The sequence below is a fragment of the Oncorhynchus nerka genome, linkage group LG24, assembly GCF_034236695.1.
Source record: "Oncorhynchus nerka isolate Pitt River linkage group LG24, Oner_Uvic_2.0, whole genome shotgun sequence".
Taxonomy (NCBI): domain Eukaryota; kingdom Metazoa; phylum Chordata; class Actinopteri; order Salmoniformes; family Salmonidae; genus Oncorhynchus; species Oncorhynchus nerka.
In genome coordinates this window covers 93649627-93672099 of record NC_088419.1, presented here as the reverse complement: position 1 = coordinate 93672099, position 22473 = coordinate 93649627, and the positions used below count along the sequence as shown (strand labels likewise).

The 22473-nt window shown below is 45.1% G+C and overlaps 1 protein-coding gene across 1 annotated transcript; it reads right to left on the bottom strand.

Annotated features, from left to right (window-relative positions):
- Nucleotides 1-404: 404 nt before the first annotated feature.
- Nucleotides 405-10193, bottom strand: LOC115120634 (uncharacterized). Its single transcript, XM_029649587.2, has 5 exons — nt 10025-10193; nt 2062-2631; nt 1510-1883; nt 710-870; nt 405-504 (listed from the first exon to the last, which is right to left on the bottom strand). Exons 2-5 carry the CDS (start codon nt 2600-2602, stop codon nt 405-407), a joined length of 1176 nt encoding a protein of 391 aa, XP_029505447.1. The 5' UTR covers nt 2603-2631; nt 10025-10193.
- Between the last annotated feature and the right edge of the window lie 12280 nt (nt 10194-22473).

Here is a 22473-nt window from a genome sequence, read left to right as displayed (position 1 = left end):
ACAATATGTCACATAGCAGGTTAGACTCCAGCTCCTCCCTCATTACGTCTAGAAAGCTGAGAATACAATATGTCACATAGCAGGTTAGACTCCAGCTCCTCCCTCATTACGTCTAGAAAGCTGAGAATACAATATGTCACATAGCAGGTTAGACTCCAGCTCCTCCCTCATTACGTCTAGAAAGCTGAGAATACAATATGTCACATAGCAGGTTAGACTCCAGCTCCTCCCTCATTACGTCTAGAAAGCTGAGAATACAATATGTCACATAGCAGGTTAGACTCCAGCTCCTCCCTCATTATGTCTAGAAAGCTGAGAATACAATATGTCACATAGCAGGTTAGACTCCAGCTCCTCCCTCATTACGTCTAGAAAGCTGAGAATACAATATGTCACATAGCAGGTTAGACTCCAGCTCCTCCCTCATTACGTCTAGAAAGCTGAGAATACAATATGTCACATAGCAGGTTAGACTCCAGCTCCTCCCTCATTACGTCTAGAAAGCTGAGAATACAATATGTCACATAGCAGGTTAGACTCCAGCTCCTCCTTCATCGCATCTAAAAATCTGACAACACAACGATCTTCTCAGATCAGTCCTCAAAGGCACAACAAGTTAATGCAAATGCATTGGTCTTTGTACAGGTAAAACTAGTAATGAAGTCTTGCACCCTTAGATTGGCGCCCAATGTGCAACAGGCAGGCTTACTTCTGGCTAATCTCCCTGATCTTGGCAATACTAGAGAAAAGGGACTTGTGGTCTCTGGGTGACAGGGCTAGACGCAGGGTAGATGACTTCATGAAATGGTTCACAGCGACACCCAGCCTCTCCAGGTAGGACTGCTCTGTCGTCACCACCTCATACATACTCTGGGACACGAGAGAGAGGAGGGAGGGAGACAGAGAGAGAGAGAAAGGGAGAGGAGGGAGGGAGGGAGACAGAGAGAGAGAGAAAGGGAGAGGAGGGAGGGAGACAGAGAGAGAAAGGGAGAGGAGGGAGGGAGACAGAGAGAGAGAGAAAGGGAGAGAGGGAGTGAGACAGAGAGAGAGAGAGAAAGGGAGAGGAGGGAGACAGAGAGAAAGGAAGAGAGGGAGGGAGACAGAGAGAGAGAGAAAGGAAGAGAGGGAGGGAGACAGAGAGAGAGAGAAAGGGAGAGGAGGGAGGGAGACAGAGAGAGAGAGAAAGGGAGAGAGGGAGGGAGACAGAGAGAGAGAGAGAGAAAGGGAGAGGAGAGAGACAGAGAGAAAGGGAGAGAGGGAGGGGGAGGGAGACAGAGAGAGAGAGAAATGGAGAGGAGGGAGACAGAGAGAAAGGGAGAGAGGGAGGGAGACACAGAGAGAGAGAGAGAGAGAGAGAGAGAGAGAGAGAGAGAGAAAGAGAAAGGGAGAGAGATCCAATGCAGTTATCCATACAATGGTGCCCATCAATCACAATGAACAAGACACCTATTGTAAAGAAAAGATAAAGGTTTCACTAACAGTAGAAAACACACTGATGATACCGTATACCTCCTGTAGCAGCAGCTCTTGCTTGTTGAGGTACGGCAATATTCCGCTCTCTTGCACCAGTTTGCGTTCCTGCCACAAGGTTTCTAATAAACCGTTTTTCTCTCTGCAGTTTGCTTTCAGCTTGTCTGTCACAGCAGTGTTCAGCCTCTCCCGGCTGCCTCTTGGAAGCTGTGTATAATGTAAATCCGCTCCTGAGCCCTCAGTGTCAATGACAACCATGGATCCACTGTTTCTGTTCTCAGTGTTCATGTGGACCCTTCTCTGAACAATACTGTTTATTTTCAAAGTTGGGAGGGGCTTGTTAGGGGGAGGAAGTCTTTGGACAGGGTTGGTACGTAAGCATAAGGGCTCCTCCATATGTCCTGCTGCCAGATCTGTTATGGAAACAAGAAAGCTGTCACGATACTGTATCCGTCAAAGTATTAGAGATGCCAATGTACTGTGTTCACTAGTAAGTTTCAAGTTCATGCGCCGTCTGTAATGAATACATTGGAAGTCTTACCAGAGCTCTCACAATAAAGACACAATAGTTGAATAAATGAAGGGTCCTACCTGAGTCTCTGCTGTGTGGGTTAAGTGTTGGTCCGACTCTAAGACGAGGCTTTGGAACAGGTGTGAATCCGATGGAAGTCCATTGTTCCTCTGCAGGTGTTGGTCCGACTCTGAGACGAGGCTTTGGAACAGGTGTGAATCCGATGGAAGTCCATTGTTCCTCTGCAGGTGTTGGTCCGACTCTGAGACGAGGCTTTGGAACAGGTGTGAATCCGATGGAAGCCCACTGTTCCTCCGCTGGTGTCGTTGAAGATGCAGATTGGATCCTGGAAGAGCCAGAGGTCATAACTTCAGACGAAATAGAGTCCCCCTGGCTATTGATGAGAGGTGGTATGGACTTGTTCCTGGTCAGTTGTCCCTTCTCCTGACCATGGTCCCCTGCTTCACCTGTACAGGTGTTCCTGTTCAGGACAGTTACCGTGTCTGTGGCCCAGTGCCATCGTTCCCTTCTGGGCTGGGGTTTGGGTGGAACCCGGTAGGGAAATGGGCCTTTAGGAAGTAGAGAGGTTGGTAGGAGCCCTGATGTGTTCTCAGTACCCATGCAGACCTTTTTGGATCTCCAAAAAGCACCTACAGGAATGTGAAGAAACAACGTGTATGAGGTTGAGAAACTTGAAGAAAGAACTGAATGACATCCGTTTTGAGTTTATGCCTGGAAGAGACTCAGCTGATGGAGTTTCTCAGAGCCAGTCACCTCATACATGGAGCCAGTCACCTCATACTCCGTGTATGAGGTGACTGGCTCTGTGTATGAGGTGACTGGCTCAGTGTATGAGGTGACTGGCTCAGTGTATGAGGTGACTGGCTCAGTGTATGAGGTAACTAGCTCAGTGTATGAGGTGACTGGCTCAGTGTATGAGGTGACTGGCTCAGTGTATGAGGTGACCGGCTCCGTGTATGAGGTGACCGGCTCTGTGTATGAGGTGACCGGCTCAGTGTATGAGGTGACCGGCTCAGTGTATGAGGTGACCGGCTCTGTGTATGAGGTGACCGGCTCAGTGTATGAGGTGACCGGCTCAGTGTATGAGGTAACTAGCTCAGTGTATGAGGTAACTAGCTCAGTGTATGAGGTGACTGGCTCAGTGTATGTATGAAACATATTCAGGAAGTAAAGTGAAATACCATTTCCCATTTTCTTGATGGAATTGACCCAAACTTTGTCTAGAGAGGATTTGTGATGGCAGAGAAAACTGGGACAAAGGGAAAGTTGAAGCAATGCAATAGGTATTGCTGTCATGCTATGCTGCTGCCTTGCCATGTTGTTGTCTTTAGGTCTCTCTTTATGTAGAGTTGTGTTGTCTCTCTTGTCGTGATGTGTGTTTTGTCCTATATTTTTATTAAATGTTGTTTTGTTTTTTTATCCCAGCCCTCGTCCCCGCAGGAGGTCTTTTGCATTTTGGTAGGCCGTCATTCTAAATAATACTTTTTTTCTCAACTGACTTGCCTAGTTAAATAAAAGGTTAAATATATATACAGTGGGATCCAAAATTACTGGCAACCCTGACTGGCAATGCACTAACAATACTTAAACAAATATAAACAATATAATTATAGAGATAAACTCAAAATACCAACATGTGAGAAATACTGGACTTTATTAATGTTTCAATGGAACCAACCAAAATAATTTATTGATTTAATTAAAAATCAATGTCCTCCAAATCAAAATTTCACAATTAATGGCACCCTTAAATATTGTTGTAAATAACATCTACCAACATTAAACCAGGAATTAAATTCCACTTATTAAAGTTGAGCTAAGTCTTAAGGAACTATATTGAGCCATTACATCACTTCCTGTTTCGCTAAGGTATGAAAATGAGGTAACACACATGCAATATCCAGCTGTCATCCAACATCATTAAGAAAACAAAAGAACTGGCTGTTCAAAAGAGACAGATGGGTCATAGACCTTCATAAATCTGGTAATGGCTACAAGAAGATCCACAGACGATTGAATATACCACTGAGCACTGTCAGGGCAATTATTAGAAAATTGAAAAGATATGGAACAGTTGAAAACCTCACGGGTAGAGGACGAAAATGCATTTTGCCCCCCAGGATAGGGAGGAGGATGGTGAGAGAAGCAACAAAAACCCCAGAATCACTGTGAAAGAATTGCAGGCCTTGGTGGCATCTTGGGGTCACCAGGTTTCAAAAAGCACCATCAGACACCAACTCCACATCCGCAGGCTCTTTGGAAGGGTTGCCAGAAGAAAGCCCTTAATGACCCAAAGACACAGACGCAAACGCTTGGAGTTTGCCAAACGTCTTTTAAATTATGATTGGAAGAAGGTGCTCTGGTCAGATGAGACCAAAATTGAACGTTTTGGTCAGATTCAGCAATACTTATGTTTGGCGTCGAAACAGAGATGCATACCAGGAGAGGCACCTCATACCCACGGTGAAATATGGTGGTGGGGTGATGTTTTGGGGCTGTTTTAATTCCAGAGGTCCAGGGGCACTGGTTAAGATTGATGACATAATGAATTCCACCAGGTATCAGGCAATTTTGGCTGACAATCTGGTTGCCTCTGCCAGAAGGCTGGGACTTGGCCGTAGGTGGACTTTCCAACAAGACAGTGACCCAAAACATACCTCAAGATCCACACAGAAATGGTTCTGTGACACAAAATCAATGTTCTGCCATGGCCATCTCAGTCGCCAGACCTCAATCCAATCCAAAACCTGTGGGCTGAGTGGAAGAGGGCAGTTGATAAGTGCAAACCCACGAATGTGAAGGATCTTGAAAGGATCTGCATAGAGGAATGGTCCAAAATCCCTCCAAATGTGTTCCTTAACCTTGTCAAACATCACAGGAAAAGACCATGCTGTTATCCTTGCCAGAGGTGGATGCACTAAGTACTAAATGAGGAGTGACAATAATTATGAAACATTGATTCTGGTGAAATGTATTTTGTATTAAATAATTGTATGATTTTGGTTAATTCCACTGAACCATTAATAAAGTCCAGTATTTCTCACATGTTGGTATTTTGAGTTTATCTCTATAATTACATTGTTTATATTATTTTAAGTATTGTTTGTGCATTGCATTGCCAGTAATTTCGGAGCCCACTGTATATACATTTTTTTGAATAACAAATGTGAAAGTTGCCAGAAAGTCCCTTCCCCCACTAAGATCCACAGAGGAAACCTGCAAGTGGCCTTCACAGTCAACACATCTTTACAACCAGGAACTGTAACAGACTGCCGATCTCACCCTGCCCCTGCTTGTTGGCAACTGTTCTAATGACAGTCATAGGATGCGTTCCAAATCACACCCTATTCCCTATGTAGTGCATAGAGCTCTGGTGAAAAGTAGTCCACTAACTAGAGAATAGGGTGCCATTTGGGATGTAAACAGAGACATTACATCTTTCGGTAAACATTTTATGGTAGCCTGGAGCTTCCAACCCAACCCCCTCATTTAAAAGCTAATAACAGAGGAATTTAACTGTGAAATGACCTAGTGTGGCTGGGTGTGAACAGCTGGGTAAGTTCCCTCAGAATGAGCTAATGGAGTTTTGCATCTGCGGAAGCAATTAGCCAGGCGCTTTTGTGAATAGGTCTTTGTGTAGAGGAGCCATATGTATGAAGCGTCTCAGAGGAAGAGGGATGATTTAGGATCAGTTTTCATTTTAGATCACAGATTCATTGACGGTAGGGGCCTGATCCTAGATCCCCACTCCTACTCTGAGATGCTAGATACAGTACATACTGCCCCAGAGAAAACTCCTCATTACTCTCCTTTTTTTATGTCAATATTTTTTTATTTGATTTATTTTTACTCCTTTTTCTCCCCGATGTTGTGGTATCCAATTGGTAGTACAGTCTTGTCCCATCGCTGCAACTCCCGTACGGATTCGAGAGAGGTGAAGGTCGAGAGCCATGCTTACTCCAAAACATAACCCAGCCAATCCGCACTGCTTCTAGACACAATGCCCGCTTAACCCGGAAGCCAGCCGCACCAATGTGTTGAAGGAAACACTGTACACGACCATGTCAGCGTGCATTGTGCCCGGCCCGCCACAGGAGTCGCTAGTACGCAATGGGACAAGAACATTCCTGCCGGCCAAAACCTCCCCAAACCCGGACGACGCTGGGCCAATTGCGCGCCACCCCATGGGTCTCCCGGTCTGGACTCGAACCAGGATCTCTTGCACTGAGCCACTCGGGAGCCCCTCTATTCCTCTCACTTTTAAAACAAATGTTTTGATACATGTAGAAATGGTAAGTGCATTGAGCTGAAGGCAAACAAATACTGTAGCTGGATTTGACAGAGATATCGCACGTACACTACCAGTCAAAAGTTTGGACACACCTATTCATTCAAGGGTTTTTCGTTACTTTTACTATTTTCTACATTGTAGAATAATAGTGAAGACATCAAAACTATGAAATAACACATATGGAATCATGTAGTAACCCCCCAAAAAGTGCTGAACATATCAAAATATATTTTAGAGTTTAGATTCTTCAAAGTAGCCACCCTTTGCCTTGATGACAACTCTTGGCATTCTCTCAACCAGCTTCACCTGGAATGCTTTTCTAACAGTCTTGAAGGAGTTCCCACATATGCTGAGCACTTGTTGGCTGCTTTTCCTTCACTCTGCGGTCCAACTCATCCCAAACCATCCCACCAATTGGGTTGAGGTCGGGTGATTGTGTATATATAAAATAACTTTTCTACTAAGCCATATATACAGTATTTCCATACATTTTTTCAACTGGTACTGGGGGAGTTTTAGGCAAGTCTTGTGTAGAAAATAGTAAAAATAAAGAAAAACCCTGGAATGAGTAGGTGTGTCCAAACGTTTGACTGGTTCTGTAGGTCATTGGCTTCATTAATTAGATTTTAGGTTCAAGACATAACAGAGAAGGACAATGGATCTTCGATTACGAATGGACTTGCAAGCCCAAACTCCAGACAGCACTTTCACATGACCATTTATGTAGTCTGAAAAAATATATTGCACACTATGATAGAAATCAAGTGGATCAAAACAGATACAATCCCACTGTGCAAAAAAAATGGTTGTAATTTCAACCCTTGTTTTTTTGCTAAAAGTCATCAACGTAAAGTCTCGTCAACGTAAAGTCATCAACGTAAAGTCTCGTCAACGTAAAGTCGTCAACGTAAAGTCATCAACGTAAAGTTGTCAACGTAAAGTCATCAACGTAAAGTCATCAACGTAAAGTCGTCAACGTAAAGTCATCAACGTAAAGTCGTCAACGTAAAGTCGTCAACGTAAAGTCGTCAACGTAAAGTCATCAACGTAAAGTCATCAACGTAAAGTCATCAACGTAAAGTCGTAAACGTAAAGTCATCAACGTAAAGTCATCAACGTAAAGTCGTCAACGTAAAGTCGTCAACGTAAAGTCATCAACGTAAAGTTGTCAACGTAAAGTCGTCAACATAAAGTCATCAACGTAAAGTCATCAATGGAAGGCCATTTTGTCTTTTTTTTCACACAACTTTGAACTTTTAACCTTGATTTCACGTTGAATTAAACGTTAGTTTACAACTCAATCTAATGTAAATCTAAACTAGACCTCTGTTCCCATTGGGATGTGTCTGAACTAAGTATCTGAACTTAGTGTCTGTACTTAGTGTCTGTACTTGGTGTCTGTACTTGGTGTCTGTACTTAGTGTCTGAACTTAGTGTCTGTACTTAGTGTCTGTACTTTGTGTATGTACTTAGTGTCTGTACTTGGGACTGGAGTCATACCATACAATACCGATCAGATTGTGAATGAAAGTAAACGTTCAGTGGCTTTGTCAGTATCTAAAAACACTGCTACAAAATTAGACAATTACTGCGCCAAGAACCAGTCCAATGACTACTGTATTAGCATAGTAATACACAAAGCCCTGTTTACCCCCTACCACATAGACAGGATATTAGCACAGTAATACACAAAGCCCTGTTGACCCCCTACCACATAGACAGGATATTAGCATAGTAATACTCAAAGCTCTGTTGACCCCCTACCACATAGACAGGATATTAGCATAGTAATACACAAAGCCCTGTTTACCCCCTACCACATAGACAGGATATTAGCATAGTAATACACAAAGCCCTGTTTACCCCCTCCACATAGACAGGATATTAGCATAGTAATACACAATGCCCTGTTTACCCCCTCCCTGTTGACCCCCTCTACATAGACAGGATATTAGCATAGTAATACACAAAGCCCTGTTTACCCCCTACCACATAGACAGGATATTAGCATAGTAATACACAAAGCCCTGTTGACCCCCTCTACATAGACAGGATATTAGCATAGTAATACACAAAGCCCTGTTTACCCCCTCTACATAGACAGGATATTAGCATAGTAATACACAAAGCCCAGTTTACCCCCTACCACATAGACAGGATATTAGCATAGTAATACACAAAGCCCTGTTGACCCCCTCTACATAGACAGGATATTAGCATAGTAATACACAAAGCCCTGTTTACCCCCTCTACATAGACAGGATATTAGCATAGTAATACACAAAGCCCTGTTGACCCCCTCTACATAGACAGGATATTAGCATAGTAATACACAAAGCCCTGTTTACCCCCTCTACATAGACAGGATATTAGCATAGTAATACACAAAGCCCTGTTTACCCCCTCTACATAGACAGGATATTAGCATAGTAATACACAAAGCCCTGTTTACCCCCTCTACATAGACAGGATATTAGCATAGTAATACACAAAGCCCTGTTTACCCCCTCTACATAGACAGGATATTAGCATAGTAATACACAAAGCCCTGTTTACCCCCTCTACATAGACAGGATATTAGCATAGTAATACACAAAGCCCTGTTTACCCCCTCTACATAGACAGGATATTAGCATAGTAATACACAAAGCCCTGTTTACCCCCTCTACATAGACAGGATATTAGCATAGTAATACACAAAGCCCTGTTGACCCCCTCTACATAGACAGGATATTAGCATAGTAATACACAAAGCCCAGTTTACCCCCTACCACATAGACAGGATATTAGCATAGTAATACACAAAGCCCTGTTGACCCCCTCTACATAGACAGGATATTAGCATAGTAATACACAAAGCCCTGTTGACCCCCTCTACATAGACAGGATATTAGCATAGTAATACACAAAGCCCTGTTTACCCCCTCTACATAGACAGGATATTAGCATAGTAATACACAAAGCCCTGTTTACCCCCTCTACATAGACAGGATATTAGCATAGTAATACACAAAGCCCTGTTTACCCCCTATACATAGACAGGATATTAGCATAGTAATACACAAAGCCCTGTTTACCCCCTCTACATAGACAGGATATTAGCATAGTAATACACAAAGCCCTGTTTACCCCCTCTACATAGACAGGATATTAGCATAGTAATACACAAAGCCCTGTTTACCCCCTCTACATAGACAGGATATTAGCATAGTAATACACAAAGCCCTGTTTACCCCCTCTACATAGACAGGATATTAGCATAGTAATACACAAAGCCCTGTTTACCCCCTACCACATAGACAGGATAAGAATCCATGGACCCAGTGGGTGCATCTGCTCTCTAAAGAAGTAGTACAGGAGATAAGATAGGCAGGGAAAGTGAATGTTTTCATGTGTGTCCTTTTGGATCTAAACATTTGACTAAAAATAACAGTAGCCTCTTTGGAAAAAAAGCTACAACAAAACAACAACAACAACAATTTTACTCAACTGAGTTCTCAACTGTAACTACTGTTGACTAAATACAGCCAGGACACATTTTGGTGGTAGCGATAGAATTAAAGATATAGCTTTATTTATTGTACACCTTATTGCACCTGAATTCATATCATAATCTACAGCTATCAATTAATGCTGATTCTTGACTGAGGACTAAGGGGGTAAGTCGTCTGGTGCGTGGCTCAGTATTCCTCGGTATTATAAACAGCAGCCTGCGGGGTTCCTAAACTCACCTCAGTTCTGACCGTCCAAATCCGCGGTGTTCTCCGTAGCAGTATGTCTCACAGTATGTTGCTCTCTCTTTCCCCGAGTTCAGCACAATGAAACGTCAGTCTATCAGACATAACATAGTGCATCAGCACAGGCCCATATAGGCTCTCTCTTTGTGAACCTGATTCAGCCACTGTCTGCACACTAGCAGATACTTAAAGGGGGGGGGGGATTTAACTGTAAAAGTTATGGGAATATGGAGTATGAGGGAGACTAGTCTCTACCTGTCGAGCTGGCTCACATCCAGACATCCAAGCTACAGAGGCACAATCTATCCAGACATCCGCCTTGCCTCCCACCATTTTTAAAATGCTTTGGCTTAACAGCCTAGGGTTTGGTTTTAGAGAGTAAGAAAGACACGAGAGGACACACGGGGCAGGAAATCACCCAGGAGAGGCCTGTGTCTCCACAGAGAGCCTCAAATCAAATCAAATCAAATTTTATTGGTCACATACACGTGGTTAGCAGATGTTAATGCGAGTGTAGCGAAATGCTTGTGCTTCTAGTTCCAACAGTGCAGTAATATCTAACAAGTAATCTAACAATTCCACAACAACGACCTAATACACACAAATCTAAGTAAAGGAATGGAATAAGAATATATACATATAAATATATGGATGAGCGATGGCCGCGCAGCATAGGCAAGATGCAATAGACGGTATAAAATACAGTATATACACATGAGATGAGTAATGTAATGTAAGATATGTAAACATTATTAATTAAAGTGTCATTGTTAAAGTGACACGTGATCCATTTATTATAGTGGCCAATGATTTCAAGTCTATATGTTGGCAGCAGCCTCTCCATGTTAGTGGTGGCTGTTTAACAGTCTGATGGCCTTGAGATAGAAGCTGTTTTTCAGTCTCTCGGTCCCAGCTTTGATGCACCTGTCCTGACCTCGCCTTCTGGATGATAGCGGTGTGAACAGGCAGTGGCTCGGGTGGTCGTTGTACTTGATTCTCTTTTTGGCCTTTCTGTGACATCGTATGCTGCAGGTGTCCTGGAGGGCAGGTAGTTTGCCCCCGGTGATCCGTTGTGCAGACCACACCACCTTCTGGAGAGCACGGCAGTTGAGGGAGGTGCAGTTGCCGTACCAGGCCCGACAGGATGCTTTCAATTGTGCATCTGTAAAAGTTTGTGAGGGTTTTAGATGACAAGCCAAATTTCTTCAACCTCCTGAGGTTGTGGGTGGACATTTCAGTTTGTCCGTGATGTGTACGCAGAGGAACTTGAATCTTTCCACCTTCTCCACTGCTGTCCCGTCAATGTGGATAGGGGGGTGCTCCATCTACTGTTTCCTGAAGCCCACGATCATCTCCTATGTTTTGTTGACGTTAAGTGAGAGGTTGTATTCCTGACACCACACTCCGAGTGCCCTCACCTCCTCCCTATAGGCTGCCTCGTCATTGTTGGTGATCAAGCCTACTACTGTTGTGTCATCTGCAAACTTGATGATTGAGTTGGAGGCGAGCACGGCCACGCAGTCATTGGTGAACAGGGAGTACAGGAGAGGGCTGAACACACACCCTATTGGGGCTCCAGTGCTGAGGATCAGCGAAGTGGAGATGTTGTTTCCTACCGTCACCACCATGGGGGGCGGCCCGTCAATTCCAGGACCCAATTGCACAGGGCGGGTTGACCTCTGACCTGACCTGGCTCAGGCTAAGACCCAGATGCAGACACGGGAGGCGGATAGTACGAGTCTCAGAGTTTATTATAGTACAAGGGGCAGGCAAAAGGCACGTCAAAGCAGGCAAAGAGTCGTAATCCAAATCAGATTCAGGCAGGTACAAGACGGCAGGCCGGATCAGGGTCAGGGCAGCCAGGCTCAGGGTCAGGGCAGCCAGGCTCAGGGTCAGGGTCAGGGCAGCCAGGCTCAGGGTCAGGGTCAGGGCAGCCAGGCTCAGGGTCAGGGCAGGCAGGCTCAGGGTCAGGGTCAGGGCAGCCAGGCTCAGGGTCAGGGCAGGCAGGCTCAGGGTCAGGGTCAGGGCAGCCAGGCTCAGGGTCAGGGCAGGCAGGCTCAAGCTCAGGGTCAGGGCAGCCAGGCTCAGGGTCAGGGCAGGCAGGCTCAGTGTCAGGCTCAGGGCAGCCAGGCTCAGGGTCAGGGCAGGCAGGCTCAGGGTCAGGGTCAGGGCAGCCAGGCTCAGGGTCAGGGCAGGCAGGCTCAGGGTCAGGGTCAGGGCAGCCAGGCTCAGGGTCAGGGCAGGCAGGCTCAGGGTCAGGGTCAGGGCAGCCAGGCTCAGGGTCAGGGCAGGCAGGCTCAGGGTCAGGGTCAGGGCAGCCAGGCTCAGGGTCAGGGCAGGCAGGCTCAGGGTCAGGGCAGCCAGGCTCAGGGTCAGGGCAGGCAGGGTCAGGGTCAGGGTCAGGGCAGCCAGGCTCAGGGTCAGGGCAGGCAGGCTCAGGGTCAGGGTCAGGGCAGCCAGGCTCAGGGTCAGGGCAGGCAGGCTCAGGCTCAGGGTCAGGGCAGCCAGGCTCAGGGTCAGGGCAGGCAGGCTCAGGCTCAGGGTCAGGGCAGCCAGGCTCAGGGTCAGGGCAGGCAGGCTCAGGGTCAGGGCAGGCAGGCTCAGGGTCAGGGCAGGCAGGCTCAGGGTCAGGGTCAGGGCAGGCAGGCTCAGGGGGCAGGCAGGCTCAGGGTCAGGGCAGGCAGGCTCAGGGTCAGGACAGCCAGGCTCAGGGTCAGGACAGCCAGGCTCAGGATCAGGGTCAGGACCAGCAGAAAGGTCAGAACTGGGAAGACTAGGAAAACCAAACAATTAGAGTGCAGGAAACATGCTGGTAGATCTTGACGGGACAAGGCGAACTGGCACAGACAAACAGAAAACGCAGGTATATGTAAATACACAGGGGATAGCAGGGGGAGATGGGAGACACCTGGGGGGGTCTAGCACAAAGACAGGTAAAAACAGATCCGTGTGTGACAGCTGGTCTAGGATCAGTTTTGCCTTTTAGATCATAATGAGTAAGACAGGGTGGACTAGATACTAGATCCGCACCCTGACACTTCCCATTTTGTTTTACAGGGAAACTGAGCTGCAAGAAAATTCAGCTGAACTGGTGTTGTTTTGACCTTCGACCTCTATTAAAGCCTGCAAATAACTTGATCTTGTTTTGATGAGGTGGTAAAGTAACATATCCTCATGTGTGATGTCGACACTACTGAAATATTTTTCATTTTGGGCGCTGGTCATATTTTTTTAAGCCAGGTGCTGGTACCCAAGCAGTCAAACCTTTTAGGAGCTACCTGGCACTCGTCTCCCGTGTGTACCAGGACGGCCCAATTCAAGCACAGCATGTCTATGACCAGTGCCGGATCACCTCATCTGGGGCCCCGGGGCACCTACCTCCAGGGGGCCTGTCATGCCAAATAATATCCCGCTGCCAAAAAGTGCCCCCCCCCCCCCCCCTTATTAGCGTCTGTTGCTATGTCAACGGTGTGATAACCTAATACGTTGAACTATGGAGATCATTACAGCCTAAATTATGTTCTTTTCATCCCCACTCTGCAAACAAAGCTGATTTCCGTGACATTCTTTTGATAAGCTAATAATATGGAATTACTTCAAACTACTTTTTGGGTACCTTGGTAATTAACATTTCGACATGAAATCCATGGCTTAAGCGTTGCTACGTTTTGGAAAGTAGCAAAGAAAAGTGGTAATCTGCTTGACACATTAAAGTTAAACATTAAACTTACCTTACAGATCACAAGGTCAGCATCTCGACTCCGGGATGCTGGCCTTCTAGGCAGAGTTCTTCTGCCTCCAGTGTCAGTGTTCTTCTCGGTGGTAGGACAACATTGTGTGCTCTCGGATATGACAGTCTATGTCAGATATAATAGAATGTGATTGATAAACCAAAGGTTATTTCACTTGCCCAGCTGTCCACATCCTTGACAATCCCACTCCAGAAGAAGCGTAGGTTTATTTTGCCAAGGATACGGCTTCACTCCGAAATGGCCAGCATGCATCTCCATCAGCACGGCCTCCTACTCCGTAGTGAAAATCACCCTCCTGTATGGCTGGCCATCCTTCCCCTGTGATTGCCTAACAAGTTGGAAGAGAAGAGTTGTTGAAATACTCAAGTCTATGTAAATGTGCACTGCTATTTTTCTTACTTTCTTCATCTCTCTCCCCCCTCTCTCTCCCCCTCTCTCCCCCCTCTGTCGGTGCCCTCTCTCTCCCCCTCTCTCTCCCCCTCTCTCTCGTCCCTCTCTCCCCCTCTCTCTCCCCCTCTCTCTATCCCCTCTCTCTCCCCCTCTCTCTATCCCCTCTCTCTCCCCCTCTCTCTCCCCCTCTCTCTATCCCCTCTCCTCCCCTCTCTCTCTGTCCCCTCTCTCTCATCCCTCTCTCCCCCTCTCTCTATCCCCTCTCCTCCCCCTCTCTCGTCCCTCTCTCTCCCCCTCTCTCTGTCCCCTCTCTCTCATCCCTCTCTCCCCTCTCTCTGTCCCCTCTCTCACCCCCTCTCTCTCCCCCTCTCTCTATCCCCTCTCCTCCACCTCTCTCTCTGTACCCTCTCTCGTCCCTCTCTCTCCCCCCTCTCTCTCCCCCCTCTCTCTGTCCCCTCTCTCTATCCCCCCTCTCTCCCCCTCTCTCTATCCCCTCTCTCTCCCACTCTCTCTATCCCCTCTCTCTCCCCCTCTCTCTATCCCCTCTCCTCCCCCTCTCTCTCTGTACCCTCTCTCATCCCTCTCTCTCATCCCTCTCTCTCCCCCTCTCTCTGTCCCCTCTCTCACCCCCTCTCTCTCTCCCCCTCTCTCTATCCCCTCTCCTCCACCTCTCTCTCTGTACCCCTCTCTCGTCCCTCTCTCTCCCCCTCTCTCTCCCCCTCTCTCTGTCCCCTCTCTCTATCCCCTCTCTCTCCCCCTCTCTCTCCCCCTCTCTCTATCCCCTCTCCTCCCCCTCTCTCTCTGTACCCTCTCTCGTCCCTCTCTCTCCCCCTCTCTCTGTCCCCTCTCTCACCCCCTCTCTCTGTCCCCTCTCTCTCATCCCCTCTCCCCTCTCTCTATCCCCCTCTCCCCTCTCTCTCCCCTCTCTCTGTCCCTCTCTCTCCCCCTCTCTCTCTCTGTCTGACTGTCTGTCTAGTAAAGACACCTAGTTAAGATCAGTTGGAATGACCATAATGGCTTACATTCCATTTGATTGGTCAGGGTTAACTTATAGCTAGATAGCTCATTATGACAGACATATAACTACATGTATAGCTAGTAACACGTAGATGATCAATTAACTAGACTGACAATGGTTGCTGAAAAATGGTTTGGACACACCTACTCACTCAAGGGTTTTTCTTTATTTTTTTCTACATTGTATAATAATAGTGAAGACATCAAAACTATGAAATAACACATATGGAATCATGTAGTAAACAAATAAAGTGTTAAACAAATCTAAATATATTTGAGATTTGAGATTCTTCAAAGTCGCCTCCCTTTTGCCTTGATGACAGCTTTGCACACTCTTGGCATTCTCTCAACCATCTTCACCTGGAATGCTTTTCCAGCAGTCTTGAAGGAGCTCGCACATATGCTGAACACTTGTTGGCTGCTTTTCCTTCACTCTGTGGTCCAACTCATCCCAAACCATCTCAATTGAGTTGAGGTCGGGTGATTGTGGCGGTCAGGTCATCTGATGCAGCATCATCACTCTCCTTCTTGGTCAAATAGCCCTTACACAGCCTGGAGGTGTGTTTTGGGTCATTGTCCTGTTGAAAAACAAGTGATAGTCCCACTAAGAGCAAACCAGATGGGATGTTTACTCTGCGTCTTACAAAGACACAGCGGTTGGAACCAAAAATCTCAAATTTGGACTCATACGACCAAAGGACAGATTTCCACCGGTCTAATGTCCATTGCTCATGTTTTTTGGCCCAAGTAAGTCTCTTCTTCTTATTGGTGTCCTAAAGTAGTGGTTTCTTTGCAGCAATTTGACCATGAATGCCTGTTTCACTAAGTCTCCTCAGAACAGTTGATGTTGAGATGTGTCTGTTACTTGAACTTATCCTCTGCAGCAGAAGTAACTCTGGGTCTTTCTTTCCTGTGGCGGTCCTCACGAGAGCCAGTTTCATCATAGCGCTTGATGGTTTTTGCGACTGCACTTGAAGAAACGTTCACATTTCTATAAATGTTCCACATTGACTGACTTTCATGTCTTAAAGTAATGACGGACTGTTGTTTCTCTTCGCTTATTTGAGCTGTTCTTCCCATAATATGGACTTGGTCTTTTAACAAATAGGGCTATCTTCTGAATACCACCCCTACCTTGTCACAAAACAACTGATTGGCTCAAACGCATTAAGAAGGAAAGAAATTCCACAAATGAACATTTAACAAGGCACACCTGTTCATTGAAATGCATTCCAGGTGACTACCTCATGAAGCTGGTTGAGAGAATGCCAAGAGTGTGCAAAGCTGTCATCAATATATTTTGTTTAACAACGTTTTTGGTTTAAAATATGATTCCGTTATTTCATAGTTCTGATGTCTAAATAGTCAAACTAAAGAAAAACCCTTCAACGAATAGGTCCAAACTTTTGTCTGGTACTGTATACAAATCCTTCCAAATCAAAACAAATCAAATGTTATTAGTCACATGCGCCGAATACAACAGGTGTAGTAGACCTCACAGTGAAATGCTGAATACAACAGGTGTAGTAGACCTCACAGTGAAATGCTGAATACAACAGGTGTAGTAGACCTCACAGTGAAATGCTGAATACAACAGGTGTAGTAGACCTTACAGTGAAATGCTGAATACAACAGGTGTAGTAGTCCTTACAGTGAAATGCTGAATACAACAGGTGTAGTAGTCCTTACAGTGAAATGCTGAATACAACAGGTGTAGTAGACCTTGCAGTGAAATGCTGAATACAACAGGTGTAGTATACCTTACAGTGAAATGCTGAATACAGCAGGTGTAGTAGACCTTACAGTGAAATGCTGAATACAACAGGTGTAGTAGACCTCACAGTGAAATGCTGAATACAACAGGTGTAGTAGACCTCACAGTGAAATGCTGAATACAACAGGTGTAGTAGACCTTACAGTGAAATGCTGAATACAACAGGTGTAGTAGACCTCACAGTGAAATGCTGAATACAACAGGTGTAGTAGACCTCACAGTGAAATGCTGAATACAACAGGTGTAGTAGACCTTACAGTGAAATGCTGAATACAACAGGTGTAGTAGTCCTTACAGTGAAATGCTGAATACAACAGGTGTAGTAGTCCTTACAGTGAAATGCTGAATACAACAGGTGTAGTAGACCTCACAGTGAAATGCTGAATACAACAGGTGTAGTAGACCTCACAGTGAAATGCTGAATACAACAGGTGTAGTAGACCTCACAGTGAAATGCTGAATACAACAGGTGTAGTAGACCTCACAGTGAAATGCTGAATACAACAGGTGTAGTAGACCTCACAGTGAAATGCTGAATACAACAGGTGTAGTAGACCTTACAGTGAAATGCTGAATACAACAGGTGTAGTAGTCCTTACAGTGAAATGCTGAATACAACAGGTGTAGTAGTCCTTACAGTGAAATGCTGAATACAACAGGTGTAGTAGACCTTGCAGTGAAATGCTGAATACAACAGGTGTAGTATACCTTACAGTGAAATGCTGAATACAGCAGGTGTAGTAGACCTTACAGTGAAATGCTGAATACAACAGGTGTAGTAGACCTTACAGTGAAATGCTGAATACAACAGGTGTAGTAGACCTTACAGTAAAATGCTGAGTACAACAGGTGTAGTAGACCTTACAGTGAAATGCCGAATACAACAGGTGTAGTAGACCTTACAGTGAAATGCTGAATAAAACAGGTGTAGTAGACCTTACAGTGAAATGCTGAATACAACAGGTGTAGTAGACCTTACAGTGAAATGCTTACTTACGAGCTCCTAAACAACAATGCAGTTAAAAAAAATATGGATAAGATTAAGAAATAAAAGTCACAAGTAATTAAAGAGCAGCAGTAAAATAACAACAGCGAGACTATATACTGGTACAGAGGCAATGTGTGGGGGCACCGGTTAGTTGAAGTAATATGTACATGTAGGTAGAGTTATTAAAGTGACTATGCATAGATGATAACAACAGAGAGTAGCAGCGGTGTAAAAGGGGGGCAATGCAAATAGTCTGGGTCGCCATTTCATTAGGTGTTCAGGAGTCTTATGGGTTGGGGGTAGAAGCTGTTTAAAAGTTAGAAGCATCTTGGACCTAGACTTGGTGGTCTGGTACCGCTTGCCGTGCGGAAGCAGAGAGAACAATCTTTGACTGGAGTCTGACAATTTATACGGCCTTCCTCTGACACCACCTTGTATAGAGGTCCTGGATGGCAGGAATCTTGGCCTCAGTGATGTACTGGGTCGTTCGCACTACCCTCTGTAGTGCCTTGCGGTCAGACGCCGAGCAGTTGCCATACCAGAGATTGCATCACCTGTGGATCTGTTGGGGCGGTATACAAAATGGTGTGGGTCTAGGGTTTCTGGGATAATGGTGTTGATGAGAGCCATGACCAGCCTTTCAAAGCACTTTATAGCTACAGATGTGAGTGCTACGGGTCAGTAGTCATTTAGGCAGGTTACCTTAGTGTACTTCGGCACAGGTACTATATTGGTCTGCTTAAACCATGTTGGTATTACAGACTCGGACAGGGAGAGTTTGAAAATGTCAGTGAAGACACTTGCCCGTTCGGTCAGCTCATGCTCGCAGTACACCTCCTGATAATCTGTCTGGCCCTGCGGACTTGTGAATGTTGACCTGTTTCAAGGTCTTACTCACATCGGCTGAGGAGAGCGTGATCACACAGTCTTCCAGAACAGCTTGTGCTCTCATGCATGTTTCAGTGTTATTTGCCTCGAAGCGAGCATAGAAGTAGTTTAGCTCGTCTGGTAGGCTTGTGTCACTGGGCAGCTCCTGGCTGTGCTTCCCTTTGTAGTCTGTAATGGTTTGCAAGCCCTGCCACATCCGACGAGTGTCGGAGCCGGTGGTGTACGATTCGATCTTAGTCCTGTATTGATGCTTTGCCTGTTTGATGGTTCGTCGGAGGGCATAGCAGGATTTCTTATAAGCTTCCGGGTTAGAGTCCCGCTCCTTGAAAGCGGCAGCTCTACCCTTTAGCTCAGTGCGGATGTTGCCTGTAATCCATTACTTTTGGTTAGGGTATGTACTTACGGTCATTGTGGGGGGGACGTCATCGATGTACTTATTGATGAAGCCAATGACTGATGTGGTGTACTCCTCAATGCCATTGGAGGAATCCCAGAACATATTCCAAGGGGTCGCTGCAAAACATTCTCTCTGCCCCAGTGGAAACATTTGTAGAATTGCATGAAACTGGTTATCATTTTACATTACATTTAAGTCATTTAGCAGACGCTCTTATCCAGAGCGACTTACAAATTGGTTATAAAATTGCTACGTTTTCTCTACGCCCCACGGCAAAATGTGTAGAAATGTAAAACGTACATTTTTTTCTCTCTCGCTTCGGGCCCCGAAAAAAGCTAGAGCCACGAGACTGAGGGAAGATTTAGACGTTTTTCTGCTAATTTCCTGCAGTTGTACACATTATGATGTGTCCATATGCTATCTGTGGGGGGCTGACCTCCAGGGTGCCCCCAACTTAAGTGTTTATATGTTATCAGGGGGGGGGGGGGGCCTGATCTCCTGTCTATGACCAACTCTATCAGACTTGATGATGAGACAAAGGTGATTGACTGGAATTAGTGATTTGGAAATGTTAGATATGATAAATGCAGGGTCGGTCCTGGCCGTTTTGCCTCCCTAGGCAAGATAAAAAATGTAATTTTTGGAATGCCCATGCCCTATGTGGTAGGCCTGCCATTTAGACACCAACAAAAATAGATATCCAAAAAGACATCTGCGTTGGTCCCCGTTTACTGGTGTGTAGCCTAGCATGCAATGGAATTTTATGAATGTCCATCCATGTGGTCCACTGTTTGTAAAACAGGCCGTTTCATTGGCTTTACTTCTGTGAACAATCAATTTGGCTTTTTAACTTTATCTTTTCGTGCTCTTTTCTGCCCTCAGTGCCCTGTTGATTAAATATAAGCCCAACATACCAATGACAATAGTTATCTTAAAGTCTATCAGGAGCAAATAGTGGTCAGTGGTCACCTGTGATGTGATCTAACTCCTCTCTCTCTGATTGATTTTCTAAACCTTGGCTGGATTAGGGTCTTGAGGTCAGTTGTCAACATGGATGCCTGACTGTCTGAAGGTAGAGAAGTAAAAGCTTGGGAGCAGGGGTCTTGACTTTTTTTGGTGCCATTGTTTGAAGCGCTGTCACTATGAACATTTAAAAAAAAATGTTTTTGTCTCAGCAGCATACATATTTAATGCAAAGAGGAATGGCCAAGCCTATGGAATAACAGATGCATCGTGCAGAGCCAAGCCTATGGAATAACAGATGCATCGTGCAGAGCCAAGCCTATGGAATAACAGATGCATCGTGCAGAGCCAAGCCTATGGAATAACAGATGCATCGTGCAGAGCCAAGCCTATGGAATAACAGATGCATTGTGCAGAGCCAAGCCTATGGAATAACAGATGCACAGAGCCAAACCTATGGAATAACAGATGCATCGTGCAGAGCCAAGCCTATGGAATAACAGATGCATCGTGCAGAGCCAAGCCTATGGAATAACAGATGCATCGTGCAGAGCCAAGCCTATGGAATAACAGATGCATCGTGCAGAGCCAAGCCTATGGAATAACAGATGCATCGTGCAGAGCCAAGCCTATGGAATAACAGATGCATCGTGCAGAGCCAAGTGATAAAAATAATCCATAAGACTAATGGACACATGCTCAAAGCTTCTGATAGGCTAATTGACATAATTTGAGTCAGTTGAAGGTGTTCCTGTGGATGTATTTCAAGGCCTACCTTCAAACTCAGTGCCTCTTTGCTTGACATCATGGGAAAATCAAACAAAATCAGCAAAGACCTCAGAAAAACAATTGTAGACCTCCACAAGTCTTGTTCATCATTGGGAACAATTTCCAAACGCCTGAAGGTACAACGTTCATCTGTACAAACAATAGTATGCAAGTATAAACATCCTGGGACCACGCAGCCACCATACCGCTCAGGAAGGAGATGCGTTCTGTCTCCTAGAGATGAACGTACTGTACTTTGGTGCGAAAAGTGCAAATAAATCCCAGAACAACAGCAAAGGACCTTGTGAAGATGATGGAGGAAACAGGTACAAAAGTATCTATATCCACAGTAAAACGAGTCCTATATCGACATAACCTGAAAGGCTGCTCAGCAAGGAAGCCACTGCTCCAAAACCGCCATAAAAAAGCCAGACTACAGTTTGCAACTGCACATGAGGACAAAGATTGTACTTTGTAGAGAAATGTCGTCTGGTCTGATGAAACAAAAATAGAACTGTTTGGCCATAATGACCATCATTATGTTGGAGGAAAAAGGGGGAGGCTTGCAAGCCGAAGAACACCATCCCAACCATGAAGCACGGGGCTGGCAGCATCATGTTGTGGGGGTGCTTTGCTGCAGGAGGGACTGGTGCACTTCACAAAATAGATGGCATCACGAGGAAGGAAAATGATGTGTATATATTGAAGCAACATCTCAAGACATCAGTCAGAAAGTTAAAGCTTGGTCGCAAATGGGTCTTCCAAATGGACAATGACCCCAAGCATACTTCCAAAGTTGTGGCAAAATGGCTTAAGGACAACAAAGTCAAGGTATTGGAGTGGCCATCACAAAGTTCTGACCTCATTCCTATAGAAAATTTGTGGGCAGAACTGAAAAAGCGTGTGCGAGCAAGGAGGCCTACAAACCTGACTCAGTTACACCAGCTTTGTCAGGAGGAATGGGCTAAAATTCACCAAACGTATTGTGGGAAGCTTTGGAAGGCACCCCGAAACATTTGACCCAAGTTACAATTTAAAGGCAATGCTACCAAATACTAATTGAGTGCATATAAACTTCTGACCCACTGGGAATGTGATGAAAGAAATAAAAGTTGAAATAAATCATTCTCTCTACAGTTATTCTGTCATTTCACATTCTTAAAATAAAGTGGTGATCCTAACTGAACTAAGACAGAGACTTTTTATTATGATTAAATGTAAATGTCAGGAATTGTGAAAAACTGAGTTTAAATGTATTTGGCTAAGGTGTATGTAAACTTCTGACTTCAACTCTAATTTAAGTGTGTTATTATATGTAGTAGAAGCGATGGGTTAGAAGAAGTCTACATAACCAACCCATAACGTAACATTTAAAATCCATATATGGCCAGCTATGTAAACGTTAACATTGATTTATCCTGCAAATAGATGTTGTTCAATTGGTAACATACATGTATGTCTACTTCTAGTGCCTCTTAAGGGGAAAGTAATCTAAAAGTAACGGAA

Bases quoted from the DNA above. Each gene is read 5' to 3' on its own strand.
- LOC115120634 (XM_029649587.2), bottom strand. From the start codon at position 2,602: ATGGGTACTGAGAACACATCAGGGCTCCTACCAACCTCTCTACTTCCT. The intron at 1,884-2,061 runs GTAGGACCCTTC...TTTCCATAACAG, and splicing joins CCCACACAGCAGAGACTCAG to ATCTGGCAGCAGGACATATG. The intron at 871-1,509 runs GTATACGGTATC...CTCGTGTCCCAG, and splicing joins AAGAGCTGCTGCTACAGGAG to AGTATGTATGAGGTGGTGAC.